At 37.8% G+C, this 17,616-nt stretch overlaps 1 protein-coding gene across 1 annotated transcript in view; it reads right to left on the reverse strand.

Moving 5' to 3' along the window:
• Positions 1-1,295: 1,295 nt before the first annotated feature.
• HS1 (heat stable protein 1) overlaps positions 1,296-17,616 on the reverse strand; it is a 47,436-nt gene continuing 31,115 nt past the window's right edge. Inside the window, exon 2 of the mRNA XM_089829446.1 lies at positions 1,296-1,879. Coding sequence (XP_089685572.1) covers positions 1,693-1,879 — 187 coding nt within the window. The 3' untranslated portion in view covers positions 1,296-1,692. The remainder of the gene's footprint in view (positions 1,880-17,616) is intronic.

Consider the following 17,616-nt stretch of genomic DNA (forward strand, 5'->3'; position numbering starts at 1 on the left):
TAATTGTGTTGGCTAGGCACAAACCAACAAACATGCTTTCAACATTATACCTATGTACTCATGAAGATGCCTGTCTATCCATGAAATGAAGTGAAATATTGAAAAAGTAATGAAACTCGAAACCAAAAAAGACAACTTTTTCTGTATAACAGAAAAACTTCAGATAGTTTGAAAGTAATTTAATGCAGACTTAAATGCAACGAAGCAATTTGTTGTCAACATCTAAAAACATTACCCTAGCACATGTACTCTCTGTATAATTACAAACAAAAACCTTTCCTCGAAAAATGTTCATGCCTTAACTTCAAATTTTTCCATGGCAGCAACTGATAAGTAAATTCTGTTTGCATTGCCTATTTTAACCTTTGTGCTCATAAATGCTCTCGATTTCAAGATATTGTCCAAAACAACATAAGTTAATTTTCTTATAGAAAGCACACATTGACAAAGAGAAAGATTCCTTTCTTCCAATATGGGAGCAAAATATCGTCCAAAACAATCATAGAACAACAGAAGTCAATTTTCTTATAGAGAGCAAACATTGTCAAAGAGCCAAGATTCCTTTCTTCTAATAACGGGGCCTCGTAATCAAGGAAAGCATGTTGACTATGCTCAAACCTGAAAAGCTAATCTTTTAGATTGAAATCTTTACCTCTACCTACGTACTCATTCAAGCTGTCAGATCCTTCCATGAAATAAAACAAAATGATGCAAGAACCAGAAATGGATGCTATATCAGAAGATTCTCAAAGAAAGAATATTTAGCAGATTAACGTGGAATAAAGAAGCATATTATGAAACATTTAAAAATCTAATATGGGATGATTAGATATCTCAACCTTAGTGAAAGCTCAAACCTGTACTCCTGTACATTTATATTGTTAAATTTCAGAATAGCAAATAATCACACAAATATTACTATTCCTGTATATTTTATTCATTCGATACAAATTACTAAAACAACATAATATCCTAAATTTTACGAGGTTGTTCTACCTCCTATAACCACTTCCTTACATTGATGAGTTGGTTTAAGAACCCGTATCTATGCTCCACCAAATTTCGGAGTCAGGGACGACAAGGGACAGCGCGATGTGTTCCCGATACAGAGGTTCTTTTGAACCGTCTTTTAGGGGATGGTAGGGGCGGCTATTTATAATGAGAATTTTTTCAAAACCAAATAGAAATTTCAATATTCGTGTCATAACATTGTTAAAACATTCATCACAGCCATTGTAGAAGCTATACATAACATTAGACTTGAATTGAAAAAAACACAAGTGTTGACAAACAAATTAACAAATTAAAAAGCTTTCATTGTCAATGTGCATAAATATTAATATCTTATATACGAATTATAACATATTGCCCAAAAGCTCCATGTTTCAACTATAAAATGACAAAAACATAGAAAATATATGGCTGTCCCTAATTAACAGATGCAATTGGTAGGTCTATGTCCAAATCCAAGCTCGAGTTTGTGTCACTTGCTATTATAAAGGGCTGTCTTAGGTAATCGAACCTCAAATCCCCGAGTACCTGAAACTTTTCAGGGATGGGGCAGGGGTACCAAGGCAAGGGATGAGTCCCCATGGAGCACAGCTCATAATAGAAGCAAATATTATTCCTTTTGATATTTTAACAAAACTATAACAAACCTAGTGCTTCCTAACACATACAACCCCCACCTCCTTAGATGACGCGCATTGGCTTATAATCAATAATAATAAATTTGTCCATTGCTGGAAGTATCTGATTAGCAAATTCTACGTGAGCAGAATGGACTAGATACGCATCACGACCTTCAGCATTGTCAAAAGTACATTCGAAAACATGCGTGAAACCTTGTTGCTGATTTTCAACACTAATATCCTCTCCCCTGGAAAAAAAAAAACAAAAAATTAATCTTTAGGATTGTAATCTATAAATTTAAAACAATAATGTACCCATTGATACAATTCAAATAGAATTTTTGATTCAAATCCACTAACATCAACAGAGAACTGGATGGCATTCTAGCAGAGCAGAAAAATATTGGCCTGGTATTTGTTGCTGTTAAAAACATTACAACTTTATCACTCGGTTTATGGACTTTAATATTTGAGCTCACCAGCCAGTTACATCCTACAATTGCAAGTTGATCTGCTCGTACGCTCAAGAGACACACAAAATACAACATCATAATGTTTAGCTGCAGCTAATGATACAATAACTTATCAGATGTCCCTTCTCGCCAATGACATTTACGTTACTTGCCTAGCATCCAACCAGTGTCCCGTGACACATAACTTATCGTTGGTTGCTAACCCAAAACAGGACACAAGTGATAATCAATCTTGGCTAAGATTGACGACATGATCGCAGATAATTTTGAGGCTGCTTCTTGTTTTGGGTGATGTATATGTGGAAAGATAAAAAGGAAGATGAGAAAGTAAGGCAAGGGCATCCAAGGGTGTAAAAGCAATTTTGCATCATCCAAAAAATAATTTATTTATGTTTTGTGATGACTAAAAGCTTACATGGTTAAAATAACTGACTTTAATATAATAATTCAATTGTAACTGGAAGCACAGTTACAATTTATGCATGGGAAAATAATTTTATCTACTTACTTTATTTTCCACAGACTATAACTGATCAGGGGCATCAAAATTATTGGACTAACCCCATGTCCCTATTTGGCTGCTTAAGCAGCTAGTGTTCCCATGTAAATTTTCAGCTAGGGAAAAATAATAAATTAAAATCTTCTCCTACTGTAATGGACTAGCAGCTCTTAAAAATTAAAAATAAGATTTAAAAAAATTTTGGGGGCTAGAAATAAGCAGCAACTGCTTATTGAGAAAAGTGACATGTCTTCACCATTGTTTTCCCCTCCTTTTTATTTGCCTTCAAACCTATTTGCAAGAAATATGACAACGAATTTAATTTAGAAATAATATTTAAGAGGGCTGCTTAAAAATAAAAAGCAGTGTTACCATCTATAGGGCCACCAGCTCCACAATTTGTTCCAAGAGAAGTTGAACAAATGCTGCTAGCAAAACTAAGCCAAGCAGCAGCACAGGGACCTGCCCTAGCTTGTCATTTAATTTTGCAACCTTGCTTGACACTGTTTGGAGTGGTTATAGCAGAAATTTGCATGCATAGGTCAAGAATGGCAAGTTTCTAATTAAGGTGGTGTTACTTTGCTTTCTTGAGAACCTTCCATATAACTATAATAATTGTTTCATGCAAAGTATGAAATTAGCATAGTTACACCACCCTGGGGGACAGGGGGACAAGTTTCCAAGACAAGGGGGCAGAAGGGCCTTAATTTGGGGACAGCAGGGGCATGGCAGGGGGACGGTGGCAAAGGGATCGGGCAGGTTGTATATATTATACATATGGTACTTAAAATGATAGTTATGAAAAGATTTATTGCAATATAAGATATAAAGATGTAAAAGAGTAAATACTTGAACATTGCATTGAATTGGAAAAACAAACACTGAACATAAATAGTCAAATCAGCAAATAGTTAACACCAGGACATCCCCCCATCCTTGGCAGTGGTGGTGGATTCTAGTGGCACCACACAGGGGGACAAGTTTCCGAGACAAGGGGGCAGAGGGGCCTTAATTTGGGGACAGCAAGGGCATGCCAGGGGGACGGTGGCAAGGGGACCGGGCGGGTTGTATATATTATACATATGGTACTTAAAATGCTAGTTATGAAAAGATTTATTGCAATATAAGATATAAAGATGTAAAAGAGTAAATACTTGAACATTGCATTGAATTGGAAAAACAAACAATGAACATAAATAGTCAAATCAGCAAATAGTTAACACCAGGACGTCCCCCCATCCTTGGCGGTGGTGGTGGATTCTAGTGGCACCACTGGGGACAGGGGAACGGAGTCCCCAAGTCCCTGGGGACACGTCCCCGTGTTACTATGAAAATTAGTTAGTTAAGTGGATTTCATTTTTTCAAGGAAATATGATTAGTATGCTTGTGTTTTCATTTATGCAGAATATTTAGTCAATACATTCACAAGGGGTTTTATTCATAGATGGATAATATTTTACAATGCTGTAAATAGCTTATTGTTTGTAATATTATGATAATGAAGACAACTAATCCTTCCTTACTGGTGGATGCAAGACAAGATAAATCCTACAAATGGGGAAAGAGTATTGCCAAAGTGAGGAATGCGGACATGTGGTAAAGGTTAAAAACGTCATCTAATCAGGAATCCATAGCTAAGTATCTTGTTAGGAACCTGTGTGTTCCTTCTGTTTATTTTGTTAGAGTAGTGTTGTTGGACGCATATGCTTTGTAAGTCGTCCCGTGAGTATATTTTATTATCCCACATGCATAGGTAGTATTACTTTTCTAGATCGTACCCAGTATATAAGAATAAGTTGAGGCCCTTGATGGGCACGGACGAATTTATTGTATTGAGCTTGCTCAAAGGAGGTTACCCCCTCGAAGTGGCCTGCGATCAGTAGATTGATTCTGAGTTCTGCTATCACTTTGTATTCTGTTATTTCGAGCATTCTCACGATATTGCTATAAGGAGGTTCCTCACATCCGATATCAGAGCACTCTCTTGGGCTCGCTGGGTGGAAATTACATCAAAATTTATTTTTTTTCTGTCGTGGCCTTCAGGTTCCTCTCACTTCTAATATCTCTTGTTATTGCAATAACTCTTTTCAGTTGTTCTGTCTGCGAGTGAATTTTTATAAGTCGACTGTTCAAAAAAGAAACAAAATAAAAAATTTAAAATTTAAAAAAAAGAGTAAAAATTTTTCTGTTTTTTAGTCGTAGCTTCCTTGTTTGCTTTCTGTTTCTGCTCATACTTCCGCAGAACGTCTGCAATATCATTTCGCATACTTCCTTCCTTGGCGACCCAACCCCAAATTTTACATATCAAAGCCCTAAATCCCTCATTTATCTAATTTTAGGGTTTGCCCTATCTTTTTCACCTCTCATCCAATCGCCACCAAACTGAGCCACAAGATTCAATTCCTCATTTTGCTCCCTTATCCCTCTTGGACTGTTCGCCTCATTTCGCCTCCCTACCCTTGAAACCCTCATTTTTCTTTTTCCCTTGTCCCCAGATAGTCTCCCACCACCCGTCGAACATCCATTTCCTATATGAGTTTTACCCAAATCCAAGTTTGCCGTAACTAAAAAAGTTTTTGTTTCTCATCTTCTACCCATTTCAAAAAAAAAAAAAAAAAAAAAAAAAAAAAAAACAAAAAAAACCTTGTTTTATGGTTGTTACGCGTACAGGAGCAAAAATCATGGAAGAGGAAATTGCATCCCTCAAAACCAAACTTCAAGATCTGGATGACAAAATTCTGGGTCTTAACTTTCAGCAGTCAGCCATGAGCCGAAACCATTCAGGAGATACTGGGTCCTCTTCTGGCAATTTCCGTGGACCAAAGCTTGATTTTCCACGCTTCGATGGTTCTGATCCGACTGGATGGATCTATAGGGCAGAGCAGTATTTCAGCTTGCATAATACTTTGGATAACCACAAAGTCTCCCTTGCATCTTTTCATTTGGAACATGAAGCTCTTCAATGGTTCCGTTGGTACATCAAGGCTAATGTAGGCCCAACGTGGAGCGAATTGTGCACCCTCATTTTGGAGCGCTTTGGCCCTAGTTCCTTTGATGATTTCACAGGAGCACTCACTAAACTGCGTCAAACAGGCACTGTAAGAGAATACCAGACAGAGTTTGAAAAATTAGCTAATTACACAGAGGGCTTGTCTGATGAATTCTTCCGTAGTTGTTTTGTCAGTGGTCTGAAGGATGCACTTCGCTCAGAAGTCAAAATGTTTCGACCTACTACAATGATGGAAGCCCTTGGGTTGGCTAAGTTAGCGGAAGACAAGATTAGTGCTCTACAACGCTCCAGATCTAATTTTGTTCCATTCAGAAATACAGGTTCTCACAACCCTCCCGTCATACCAGCTCCCAGAACTACTCCGATCAAGCACTTGTCTGAAACAGAGATGCGAGTCAGGCGAGACAAAGGGCTTTGTTATAATTGTGATGAGAAATGGTCTCGGGGCCATAGATGTGTTCAGCAAAAGCTCTATCTCTTGGATGTGGATTCTCCACCGGAACTGGAAGAATATGTAGATGCTCAGGAAACAGTGGATGATGAGGTTGAGCCTCACCAGCCTGAACCTCCTTCACCAGAAGCTCCACCAGAGATATCTGTCCATGCCTTGGCAGGAGTCACTACTCCACAAACCATGCGGGTCCAGGGTTTCTTCAAAAAGATCCCTCTTACTATACTCATTGATTCTGGTAGCACTCATAACTTCATTGATCCACGAATAGCCAAACAGGCTGATTGCTTTATCCATCCCTGCTCTAGCTTTGAAGTCATGATTGCCAATGGGGGCACTTTACCTTGTAAAGGGAAATGCCACAATGTGCGTCTCTCTATTGGAGATTATAACATGCGCTCTGACATGTTTGCCTTACCCTTAGGTGGCTGTGATGTGGTTTTGGGTGCCCAATGGTTACGCACTCTTGGCCCCATTCTCTGGGATTTTGCTGAACTTTGGATGCAGTTTTCAGCCGAGGGGCACCAACACACTTTGAAAGGCTTACAACCAGGGTCTCTCAGCATCATCAGTTCACACCGTATGGAAAAACTTCTTAAGAAGAATTCACATGGTGTCATCGCTCAGCTCCATTCCATTCAGATGCAGCCATCAGCAGTCTCTAGCACTCCTGCCGATCTCCAACACATTTTGGACAAGTATTCTGGTATATTTGCTGAACCTGTGGGATTACCTCCTTCTCGTCCAGAGGACCACCGTATTCAGCTCCTTCTTGGCAGTGTTCCGCCCAACATCAGGCCCTACCGCTACCCATTTCATCAGAAGACTGAAATAGAGATACTTGTCCGTGACTTACTGAAGCAAGGTATTATTCGCCCTAGTACCAGTTCCTTTTCTTCTCCAGTTCTGCTTGTTCGCAAAAAAGATGGGTCATGGCGACTCTGCATTGATTTCCGAGCACTTAATCATCTCACTATAAAGGACAAGTTTCCCATTCCAGTTGTTGATGAACTTCTTGATGAACTTCATGGGGCTCATTTTTTCTCCAAGTTAGATCTTCGTTCTGGGTATCATCAAATTCGGGTTAATGAGGAGGATATACCTAAAACTGCCTTCCGCACACATGATGGTCACTATGAATTTTTAGTCATGCCCTTTGGCCTCACGAATGCTCCTTCAACATTTCAGGCAGTGATGAATAACATATTTCGACCATACCTCCGGAAATTCATTCTGGTCTTCTTTGATGATATCCTCATATATAGCAAAACTTGGGCTGAGCATCTCCATCATCTGGAGCTTGTCTTGCAACTTCTCTCTGATCATCAACTCTGTGCAAAACTATCTAAATGTGTGTTTGGCCAGGAGGAAGTGGAGTATCTCGGGCATATTGTTGCACACCATGGAGTGCGGGTGGATCCTACAAAAATAGATGCCATGAAAACTTGGCCGCACCCTAAAACTCTCAAGAGCCTTCGGGGTTTTTTGGGGTTGACTGGCTACTACCGCAAGTTTGTCAAAGATTACGGGAAAATTGCAGCACCATTGACAGCTCTGTTAAAAAAGGATGCCTTCTCCTGGACCCCTGTTGCTGAGACTGCATTTGAACAACTGAAACAGGCTATGTGCAGTACACCTGTTCTCGCGATGCCAGATTTTTCCAAACCCTTCACTATTGAGAGTGATGCTTGCGGCAATGGATTGGGTGCTGTTCTCCTGCAAGATGACCATCCTATTGCGTTCACTAGCAAAGCCCTCTCTGGTAAGAATCTAGCCCTCTCTACTTATGAAAAAGAAATGATGGCTATTTTGCATGCTGTACAGAAGTGGCGGCCATACCTCTTAGGGAGTCATTTTTGCATCAGAACCGATCACCAAAGTCTGAAATACTTCCTGGAACAACGGGTATCCTCTCCTACACAACAGAAATGGGTCAGCAAACTCATGGGGTATGATTATGAGATCACCTACAAGAAGGGTAAGGAGAATATTGTGGCAGATGCTCTTTCTCTCACATTTGATAATCAAGCTTCCCTTTCCGCTATTTCTATGCCCGTTCCCAATTGGTTAGCGTCTGTTCAGCAGGGCTATGACAGTGACTCTTCTTTATCTCAAATCATTCACCAGCTAGCCAATAATCCTTCTGCTATACCACATTACTCTTGGGATGGTGCTTCTCTTCGATACAAGGGTCGGCTAGTGCTTCCTCAGAACCCAGCTCTACATCAGGCTATTTTTTATGAACTCCATGCTTCTCCTTCAGCAGGGCACTCAGGCTTCCTCAAAACTTATGAGCGAGCAAGGAGAAACTTCTTTTGGAAAGGGATGAAACAGACGATTCAACAGATGGTGGCTGAATGTGATACTTGCCAACGCCACAAGGGTGAAACGACCCTCCTTCCTGGCTTGCTCGAACCATTGCCCATCCCTACACGGATTTGGACTGATATTTCTATGGATTTCATTGAAGGGCTTCCTAAATCCGGTGGCAAGACAGTGATCTTGGTTGTGGTTGATCGTCTCTCGAAATATAGTCATTTTTGTGCCCTCAGCCACCCCTATACTGCCTCCTCTGTTGCACAAATCTTCATGGACCAGATATTTCGTCTTCATGGACTCCCTTCTTCCATTGTCTCTGATCGTGATGCAACTTTTACCAGTCATTTTTGGACTGAACTATTTCAGAAAACTGGCACCAAACTGAAGATGAGTTCGGGCTATCACCCACAAACTGATGGTCAAACTGAAATTGTCAATAAATGCTTGGAAACTTATCTTCGTTGCTTCACGTCCGAACAGCAACATCAGTGGGCCAAGTGGCTCCCTTTAGCTGAATGGTGGTACAATACCTCTTACCACACTGCCTCTAAAATGACTCCATATGAAGCAGTCTATGGTCAGGCACCTCCAGTGCTCCTTCCCTACACTCCCAACAGCTCACCAGTCCAGGCAGTTGACATAGTTCTCCGCAGCAGGGATCAGATTCTTCGTACCTTACAGGATAATCTTCACATGGCCCGTAATCGGATGAAACAGCAAGCAGATCAACACCGTTCTGAGCGCTCATTTCAAGTTGGGGATATGGTTTTTCTTCGTCTACAGCCATACAAACAATCCTCCCTAAAGCTGAAAGGGCGTCATAAGCTGGCCCCAAAATTTTATGGGCCTTATAAGGTTCTGCAGAAGATTGGTTCAGTTGCTTATAAACTGGAACTTCCTCCTTCTTCCCGCATTCATCCAGTCTTTCATGTTTCTTGTCTAAAGAAAGTTCTGGGTACCACTGTCAGAGCACAAACTACTCTCCCTGAAATGGATACGGAAGGATCCATTATCCTGGAGCCGGTGGCAATCATTGACCAGCGCACTCGCCAGCTTCGCTCTCGCTCCATCTCTGAGGTCTTGATTCAGTGGCATGGCATGCAACCAGAGGATGCTACCTGGGAACCCCTTCTTCAGATTCAACAACAATTTCCACACCTTAAGCTTTGAGGACAAAGCTTTTTTCTAAGGGAGAGGGGATGTTAGGAACCTGTGTGTTCCTTCTGTTTATTTTGTTAGAGTAGTGTTGTTGGACGCATATGCTTTGTAAGTCGTCCCGTGAGTATATTTTATTATCCCACATGCATAGGTAGTATTACTTTTCTAGATCGTACCCAGTATATAAGAATAAGTTGAGGCCCTTGATGGGCACGGACGAATTTATTGTATTGAGCTTGCTCAAAGGAGGTTACCCCCTCGAAGTGGCCTGCGATCAGTAGATTGATTCTGAGTTCTGCTATCACTTTGTATTCTGTTATTTCGAGCATTCTCACGATATTGCTATAAGGAGGTTCCTCACATATCTAGTCATGAGGTCTTGGGTTAGGTTGTTGCCTTGGTCATGTCAAGTTGGTTGGTGATTCTTGGTCCTTGTTTTTGATAAAAGAATTGGTTTCTAAATTAATGGATGTGCATTTGTGATCCTTTCTTATCAATTTAAAGGAACTGTAATGTCCTCATTTTTGGCTAGATTCTACAAATGATCGTGTCAGTTCATCATAGCGACCCTCATGAGTTGACAAGGTGATTAGGGGGGTCCTAGTTGTGGACTTACTATTTTTAGTAAGTCTAGTTTTGGCAGTACAGTGAGTGGCTCTGGCAATTAGTCGTCACCTGCAATGGATATGGTTATTGATTGCATGATCTCCTATTTATTAATTAATTATTAAAGTCGCATTATTATAATAATAATATTTTATTATAATAATAATATTAAGAAATATTACTAAAAGAGTTGTGTTGGAAAGTTTCAAAAGCTGAGTTCTTTAAGGAAACTTTCACAGTTTCTGAAGTTGAGTTCTTTTGGGAAACTTTTGTCAACAAGAGATTATAAATCTGAGCTCATTTCTTTGAAAAAAATACACTTGAATATTTATTTGCTTTTGTTGCCTTTTTGGTTTTTCTGAGGTTCTGAATTTGTTGCCCTTGCTGAAATATAAGAGTTGAGACTGAGATTCTGAGAAGTGCTCAGCAATTCACAGCTGAGGTATTGTGAATTATTTGATCTGAATTATATTTCTCCCCTACTGTATTCTCTGTGACTACGGAGAAGTTCATTTCTAAGCATGCATTTGGAATTTGAAAGAAGTTTCAAAGGAGCCTTTGCATTCAGCTGCGGTTGCCTGTTGCATTCCTGGGGTTCGACCTGAGGATTTGGGCTGCTATAATCATTAGGGAAGCAGCGTTTTGTGTTTGAGAGATCCTTGCAACATTGCATCAAGGCTGGGTGGCACATTTGGAGGTTAGACTTTGCTTAAATAAGTCCTGCGATCACTGCTTAGAAGTGCTGTAGGGCACAACAGCACCCACATTTTGCATTGGGAGGCTTAAGGTTGGATTCCAAGGATCCACGTGAGTGGTACAGGCAGGATCCTCACCCTCTCAAATCCTGCTATTTGTCCAGGCAATTGCACATTGGCTGCAACTAGTAATCAAGCCCACAGATACATCTTCAAGGCCACCATTCTGGCTTTCTAGGTAAGTGCGTTATTAACTGGAGGCTGGGGTTGGGCTGTTAAAAGAAGACAGCACACACTGGGCTGCGATCTATCATTAGATAGCAACTTCTGCATATACAATCAAGTTCTTCTAATCAATTCATATCTTGTAGCATGGTTTGCCTATTCCAGAAATTGCATTGTTGTTGAGAAGTGTACTTACAGATTTCCTCATTATCTCTGTTGAGAGTATATCTGTAACTTTAGGGACTTGAATAATAAATTATAAGTTGATATTTATCAAGTTGAATTGAAAATATCATTTCAGTATTCGGTTGGGACTTGAATAATAAATTATAAGTTGATATTTATCAAGTTGAATTGAAAATATCATTTCAGTATTCGGTTTGACCATTGTGGCATGACAATTCACATCTAGCTATGTTATCAATAGTGGTTATGAGATAAGTAGAAAAGTGTTTGATAGAATGTCTAACCATTAGATATTAGGGAAATTAGTGTTATTTGAAGCTACGACCAGGCGGGTTTTTTACAGGAACAACCATGACAACTCACCATTTATCTCTGTTTAGTTGTATATACACATATATGTAGACATATACAAACATATAGATAGATGGATAGATATAGATATAGATAAATGAATGTGTGCATGTCAATGATCATTAAGTGTATGAATGCTATCTATATAACCATGCATATAGTTCTAATCTATGAGTGACCAAGTCTATATATCTCCGATGGCTGAGCAATTGAGTACATGAAGTGTAAATTGGCACTAAGTTATTGGCACGTATCCTTTTAAATATATGTATATACAATTATAAATACATTAATATGCACAAAATATATGCAACCTTGGGCATTTATGGGCTCGATATAATTATTTATATCTTGACATTATTGGGCAAACCAACTTGGGACTTAATTAATCTTCCCATCAGCAAGACATACTTTCCTGTGTGGCGTCGTAACTCTTCTTGCCACCAATGCCTAGGTGTATTATCCCTTCTTTGAGATAAAATCTAAATAATAAATTATAATAACAAGAAATAAATATAAATCTATCTATCTAAACAAAAATTATAAATATTGTTGTAGTTCAAAAATAAAGATATATAAGTCATCAAACGCACCCACTGACATAGATCTGTAATAATCCAAGGTCAAAACCATAATCTTCAAAATAACAACAAAGCTAAACAAATAAAGTCATTATAAAGATATATATTTAAATGCACATTCTATTTAAAATGGGGACCGACCTTTCTAAAGAGACACGCCTTCTCTAAAGTTGTAGCTTACTCTATTTTAGAGGAAGATACAAAAACTTATATTTAAATAGCAGAACTTCACATTGAACATGAAGACCATTGACGAGCAATGAAAAATCAACAAATAATGAGGATGAACAAATTAGACTGACATTGATTACATGGGAATACGTTGAATGAGTAAAGCGAGAATAATATATATCCTACATGGGGAGGAGGAAAGCTTATAAAGCTTAAAATAGGGAGGAACCCGAAATTATAGGGGGTTGGCCATGAAAGCACCCAAAAAATGGCAAATTTTGAAATAAAGAACCTTTCAAGTAAAGATGTCTAAGTACATTAAGATAAGACAAGACAAGACACTGAACGTTCCCATATGAGAAGAATTAAAGAGGGAGCGACGTGAATGCGCTCATAAGGTAAGGTAGAGGTATGCAGATATTTTAAAATTAAATTATGTTATATTGTTTGTCAATGTATATTGAAAATATTATATAAATTCATTTTTTAAATGAATATATATAGAAATTTCTATTAGTTTAAAAGAATAAAAATTAGGTTGTTATTTAGATTTGATATTATGATTATTAATATAAAGATATATTTGATATATTGGAAATTGATCAATATAATTTCTTATGGGGGAAAATTGATCTAAGTTCTTATAATTGTAGGAGAGAATGATAAAAAAATTCTGATTGATATGATTATTTTGCTATAATTTCTATAATGTCACTGTATGAGATTAGTGATCTCCATATGATAGATATGTCTAAGATTAAGGAATCTCTTTAATGTTGGCATGTGAGATAGTTGTGATCTCCATCTGACTGACATGATTGAGATTTTGATCATCTCTATAATGTCGGTATGTGAGATTGATATAATCTCCGACTGACTGACATGCCTGAGATTGATGTGCCAAAATATTCTGATAATGTCAGCATATGCATATGTGATTGGCCTTGGATAGATGATGTCCCGTCTAAGAACCTTAATGGGAGCGCTCAATGAAAAAATGATGGAATAGCTAAAAGGTTAGGAAGCCTGATTTGGAGATGTCATTAAGGTTGGGGCTTAGTATAGAGGGCAGAATAGTATAATTAAATTTGTTATTATTATTATGACAATTGTTTTGCAGATATTACTTGTCCCAAGCTAACCCTAATAGTGGGGACATTACACAAGGAGTTCCTTCTTCTTGTTCAATCATTCTTGGAATTCGTATATCGGCTCTTTCTATTATCATTTGTTGTGGAAGATGGATGGGAAAGGAAAAAGGGGCTCTGTATCTTATCAATTGTCAGTATTTCCAGTGGAAGCATAGAATACTTTCTGAGATCTTCCCACCAGCAAAAAAAACAACACAAGAAACATAGGACTGTATACCCGCCATTCGGTTTTACAAGGCATGTTAATTCTCCAGGAAGCTGTGGTGTGTTTGTATTATTTTGTATGCTGATCAGTTGATCAAAATAAAGTCTCAATATGCATACCACTATCGATTTTATGAGTTCAGCAGTAGACCATATTGCATTTTGTTTATGTTCATGTTTGCTTGCTAATCTATTTAGTAAATCATGTAAATTGAGTCATATTTTATTTCCTGCACATTGTTATTCAAGAACTAGACATGCAACAAATTATCCTAGCAACTACATTACATATTGCTACCTGCACAGCCATTAATATGATCATTGCCGCATAATTTAATGAAAGGTTGTGATGAATAATCAATTGTAGAATAATGATTATGCCATCTGACCTTTGTTACAATCAATGCATCAGAATTAATTCTTTTGTCTCTTTACACTTTGAAGGAAGTGCTCTGTACCTGCATATAGGAATGAGTTTGCTCACTGAATATTACCTTGTTTTAGTGAAAACTATGCCTGTTTCGAGCATTGCTATGAAATTCACTCATCTATATTGATTGCTCATATTCATTTCAAAGAATATACCAATTAAATCATCCCTTGCCTGAACGTTGAAGAATTCTTCATGTTTAATAAGAGGAAAGAAACCATGTCAGTTTGCTCGTATGTCACTGTTTTTAGCAGTCATGAACTGGAAACTGGGTTTTATGCTTATCTGAAACTAAGTTCTACAAATTGGGATCGAAAGTTCTCCTTTAATGTTGTATTCATTCATTAGGGTTTGAAAGCCAAGAAACTGAGATTAGGGAGGTTGGCTTGTTCTCTACCTAAAATGAGAAGTGTAAAGAGATGTTGTCCCACAGCTAGTATTAGGATGTTACCTATCCCAAAACATTACTGGAATTGAGATCAGGGTCAATTGTTAACAAGTAGAGAATTAGGTATGCATTCATATGACAAATTAGCTATGTTATTTCTATTAGAATGATGAATCTTTGGGGTTGGGATAAACCAAAACAAGAGTATAAACTCATGTCAAACACAACTATAATGAATCCTTTCATCATGGTAAAAAATTGTAATTACGATTGGAATGCGTGATTATGTAATCCTGATAAATCAGAGTAACTTTTAGGATTGAGAATATCTCTTTTGATTCTGTATAACACATATGAACTTGCAACCAGGCTAATGAGAATCACCCCAATTTAGTTGATTTTTCCAGTTTGGCGATCCGAGGAAGGCTGGACGATTTTTGCTAAGTGAGAAAATTGGATCGACAGTGTTTGTGGAAAAATCACCTGAATCGCCTAAACCGGTGATTCAAGCAAAAATCGCCAAAATTGCCACAAACAGGGTCGAAAAATCAGCCGCGCGGCTAGACATTTGGACACCTTAAAAACAAAACAAAAAAACACATTTTTATAAAACAAAATTTTGCCTTTCCTCTTTCTTATAATCCTAAAAGGCCTTCTAATTGTTTAGCATGAGAAGAAGAGAGGAAAAGTGAGAGAGAAGAAGAGTAAAGATAAACTATAGAGTTGCAAACAGCAAGAAAGAAGAGCATCAAGGAGATCAAAAATCAATTTGGTGAGGCCATAAGATTGCATTGGGAGCATTAAGGAGCCAATAGCAACACTCCTCAACTCATTTGCAAGAGGTAAGTGTTGAACATTTTTTTCTATGTTAGTGTATTTTTCATTCTTTTGTCAAATTTTTTTAGTTTTCATTTGTAAATCTGGAATGTGTTTTAGTTTTTACATATTTTTTGACTAAATTGCAAGGTGCAATCTTGCAAACCCTACAATGTTTTTATAACAAATTTGCAAACCTCTATTTAATTTCACATTGTACAATTTGCTCAAAAAGAATGTAGCGTTTGCTTTTTTTTCTAGTTTAAGTTTTTAATGGATTTTTCTTATTGCAGCAACCTTAACTTTCATTTTCCACAATGCCCAAAAAGAATGAGGCCTGGATCTATACCAAAGAATTTCCTGAAAGATCAAAATATCAAACAAAATGTTGCTTTTGTAAAGAAATAAACTCGGGTGGCATCTATAGATTCAAAAACCATATTGCAAGCATACCTGAACATGATATTACCGTGTGCACAAAACAAAACGTTGAGGCAAAACGAAAATGTTATATGGCAGTAGAGGCATTGGAACAAAATAAGTTAAATAAGAAAAGACAACTTGAACAGCTAGGTGTTATTGGCTCCCATGCTCCTGCATCCACATTTGTAGGTTGTGTTGGAGACGGTTCTTCTAGGCCTCCCTTTCATCCTAGAGCTAGTGCTAGTGCTTTTCGTAGTGGAAGTCATTCTTATACTGAGCTTGGACCTATTATATTTCAGCTTGGAGTGCAGAAGTCCAAATTGGATAGTTACTTTGTGCTGCAAACTACTCCTGGCTCACAACCCTCGCTTGATAGCATGGGTACTTTGAAAAAGGAGATTCATAATGCTGCCAAAAAACAAATTTGTCAGTTTTGGTACTTTTGCAACATTTCATTTATTGTAGCGAGGTAATTAACTCTTTTTTATTTGTTTTCTTTAAGTTTTAAGTTAAATTTTAATTATTTCTACTTGTGTAAACTGTAATCATAGAATCATATTTGATATTACATGATGATTTGTCATCTAAATTTCTAATCATAATCTATTTGTGATAGACCTTATTGGCAAGGCATGATAGACACTGTAACTATATGTGGTCTAGGCTTTAAAGTCCTACTGAGGCTGAGTTGAGTGGCTACCTCTTAGATGAAATGGTGGAGGACATGAAGTTTGAGCTAGTGGACCACTGAAAGGAATGGACTGTAAAGGGTTGCACCATCATGACTGATGGTTGGACAAATAGGAGGGGAAGAACACTCCTCAATTTTCTTGTTTCCTGTGGAGGTGATTGATCATTCTACTTTCCTACATGCATTGTGAATTATGATTGAATAATTTAAATCTTGACTTATTAATTGCTAATTTGTTAATGGTCCATAATAATTAAATGTTTCGCTCTATTTAAATGTTGTAGGATCCACTATGTTCATCAAATCTATTGATGCTTCCTCTCATGTCGAAAATGCCACATACTTGTGTGAGGTTATTGAGGAAGTCATAGCAAAAGTGGGGGAAGAACATGTGGTGCAGGTGGTGACAGATAATGTAGCAAGTCATGTTGCTGCAGGTAAACTTTTAACTTAAAGTTTTAAGTTTTAGCTTATCAAATTTTGAACTTTTCTAATTCTAAGTTTCTTAACATGTGTAAAATTTTAATTAATTTAAAATTGTTACAGGTAAACTATTGATGAAGAGGCACCTGCAATATTTTGGACTCTATGTGCCGCACATTGCCTTGACCTCGTGTTGGAGGACATTGGTAAGACTAAATGGATCAAATCATGCATAGAAAGGGTCAAAAATATATGCAAGATTATATACAATCATGCATTTTTCCTCGCCACAATGAAGAAATACACAAGAAACAAGGAGTTAGCTCGCCTGAGCATCATGAGGTTTGCCTCGAATTTCATCACATTGAAGTCCTTGATGACCTCAAGGGAAAAATCAAGGCACATGGTTGTTGGGGAGGAGTAGATTTCCTCTTCATATGCTACGACAACCATGGAGATAGATATGGCGAATTGCTTCTTTAATGAGGATGGTTTTTGGGCACCTCCTCAAGAAATAATCTTGGTACATTTCTTACAATTTAACATTTAGCATTATTATTTATTATTTATTTGTTTAATGATTTAGTCTTATAATTTAGTTTTGACTCAATTTTTCTTTTACATTATATGCAGATCAATGAACCCCTTGTATCTCTTCTACGAACTGTTGATGGGGAGAAGCCCTCATTAGACATATATGAGGGCATGGATAGCGCCAAGGAGGCCATTAGAGC

The sequence above is a fragment of the Cupressus sempervirens genome, chromosome 5 (assembly GCF_028749045.1).
Source record: "Cupressus sempervirens isolate cs-2001-9-10 chromosome 5, ASM2874904v1, whole genome shotgun sequence".
Classification (NCBI taxonomy): domain Eukaryota; kingdom Viridiplantae; phylum Streptophyta; class Pinopsida; order Cupressales; family Cupressaceae; genus Cupressus; species Cupressus sempervirens.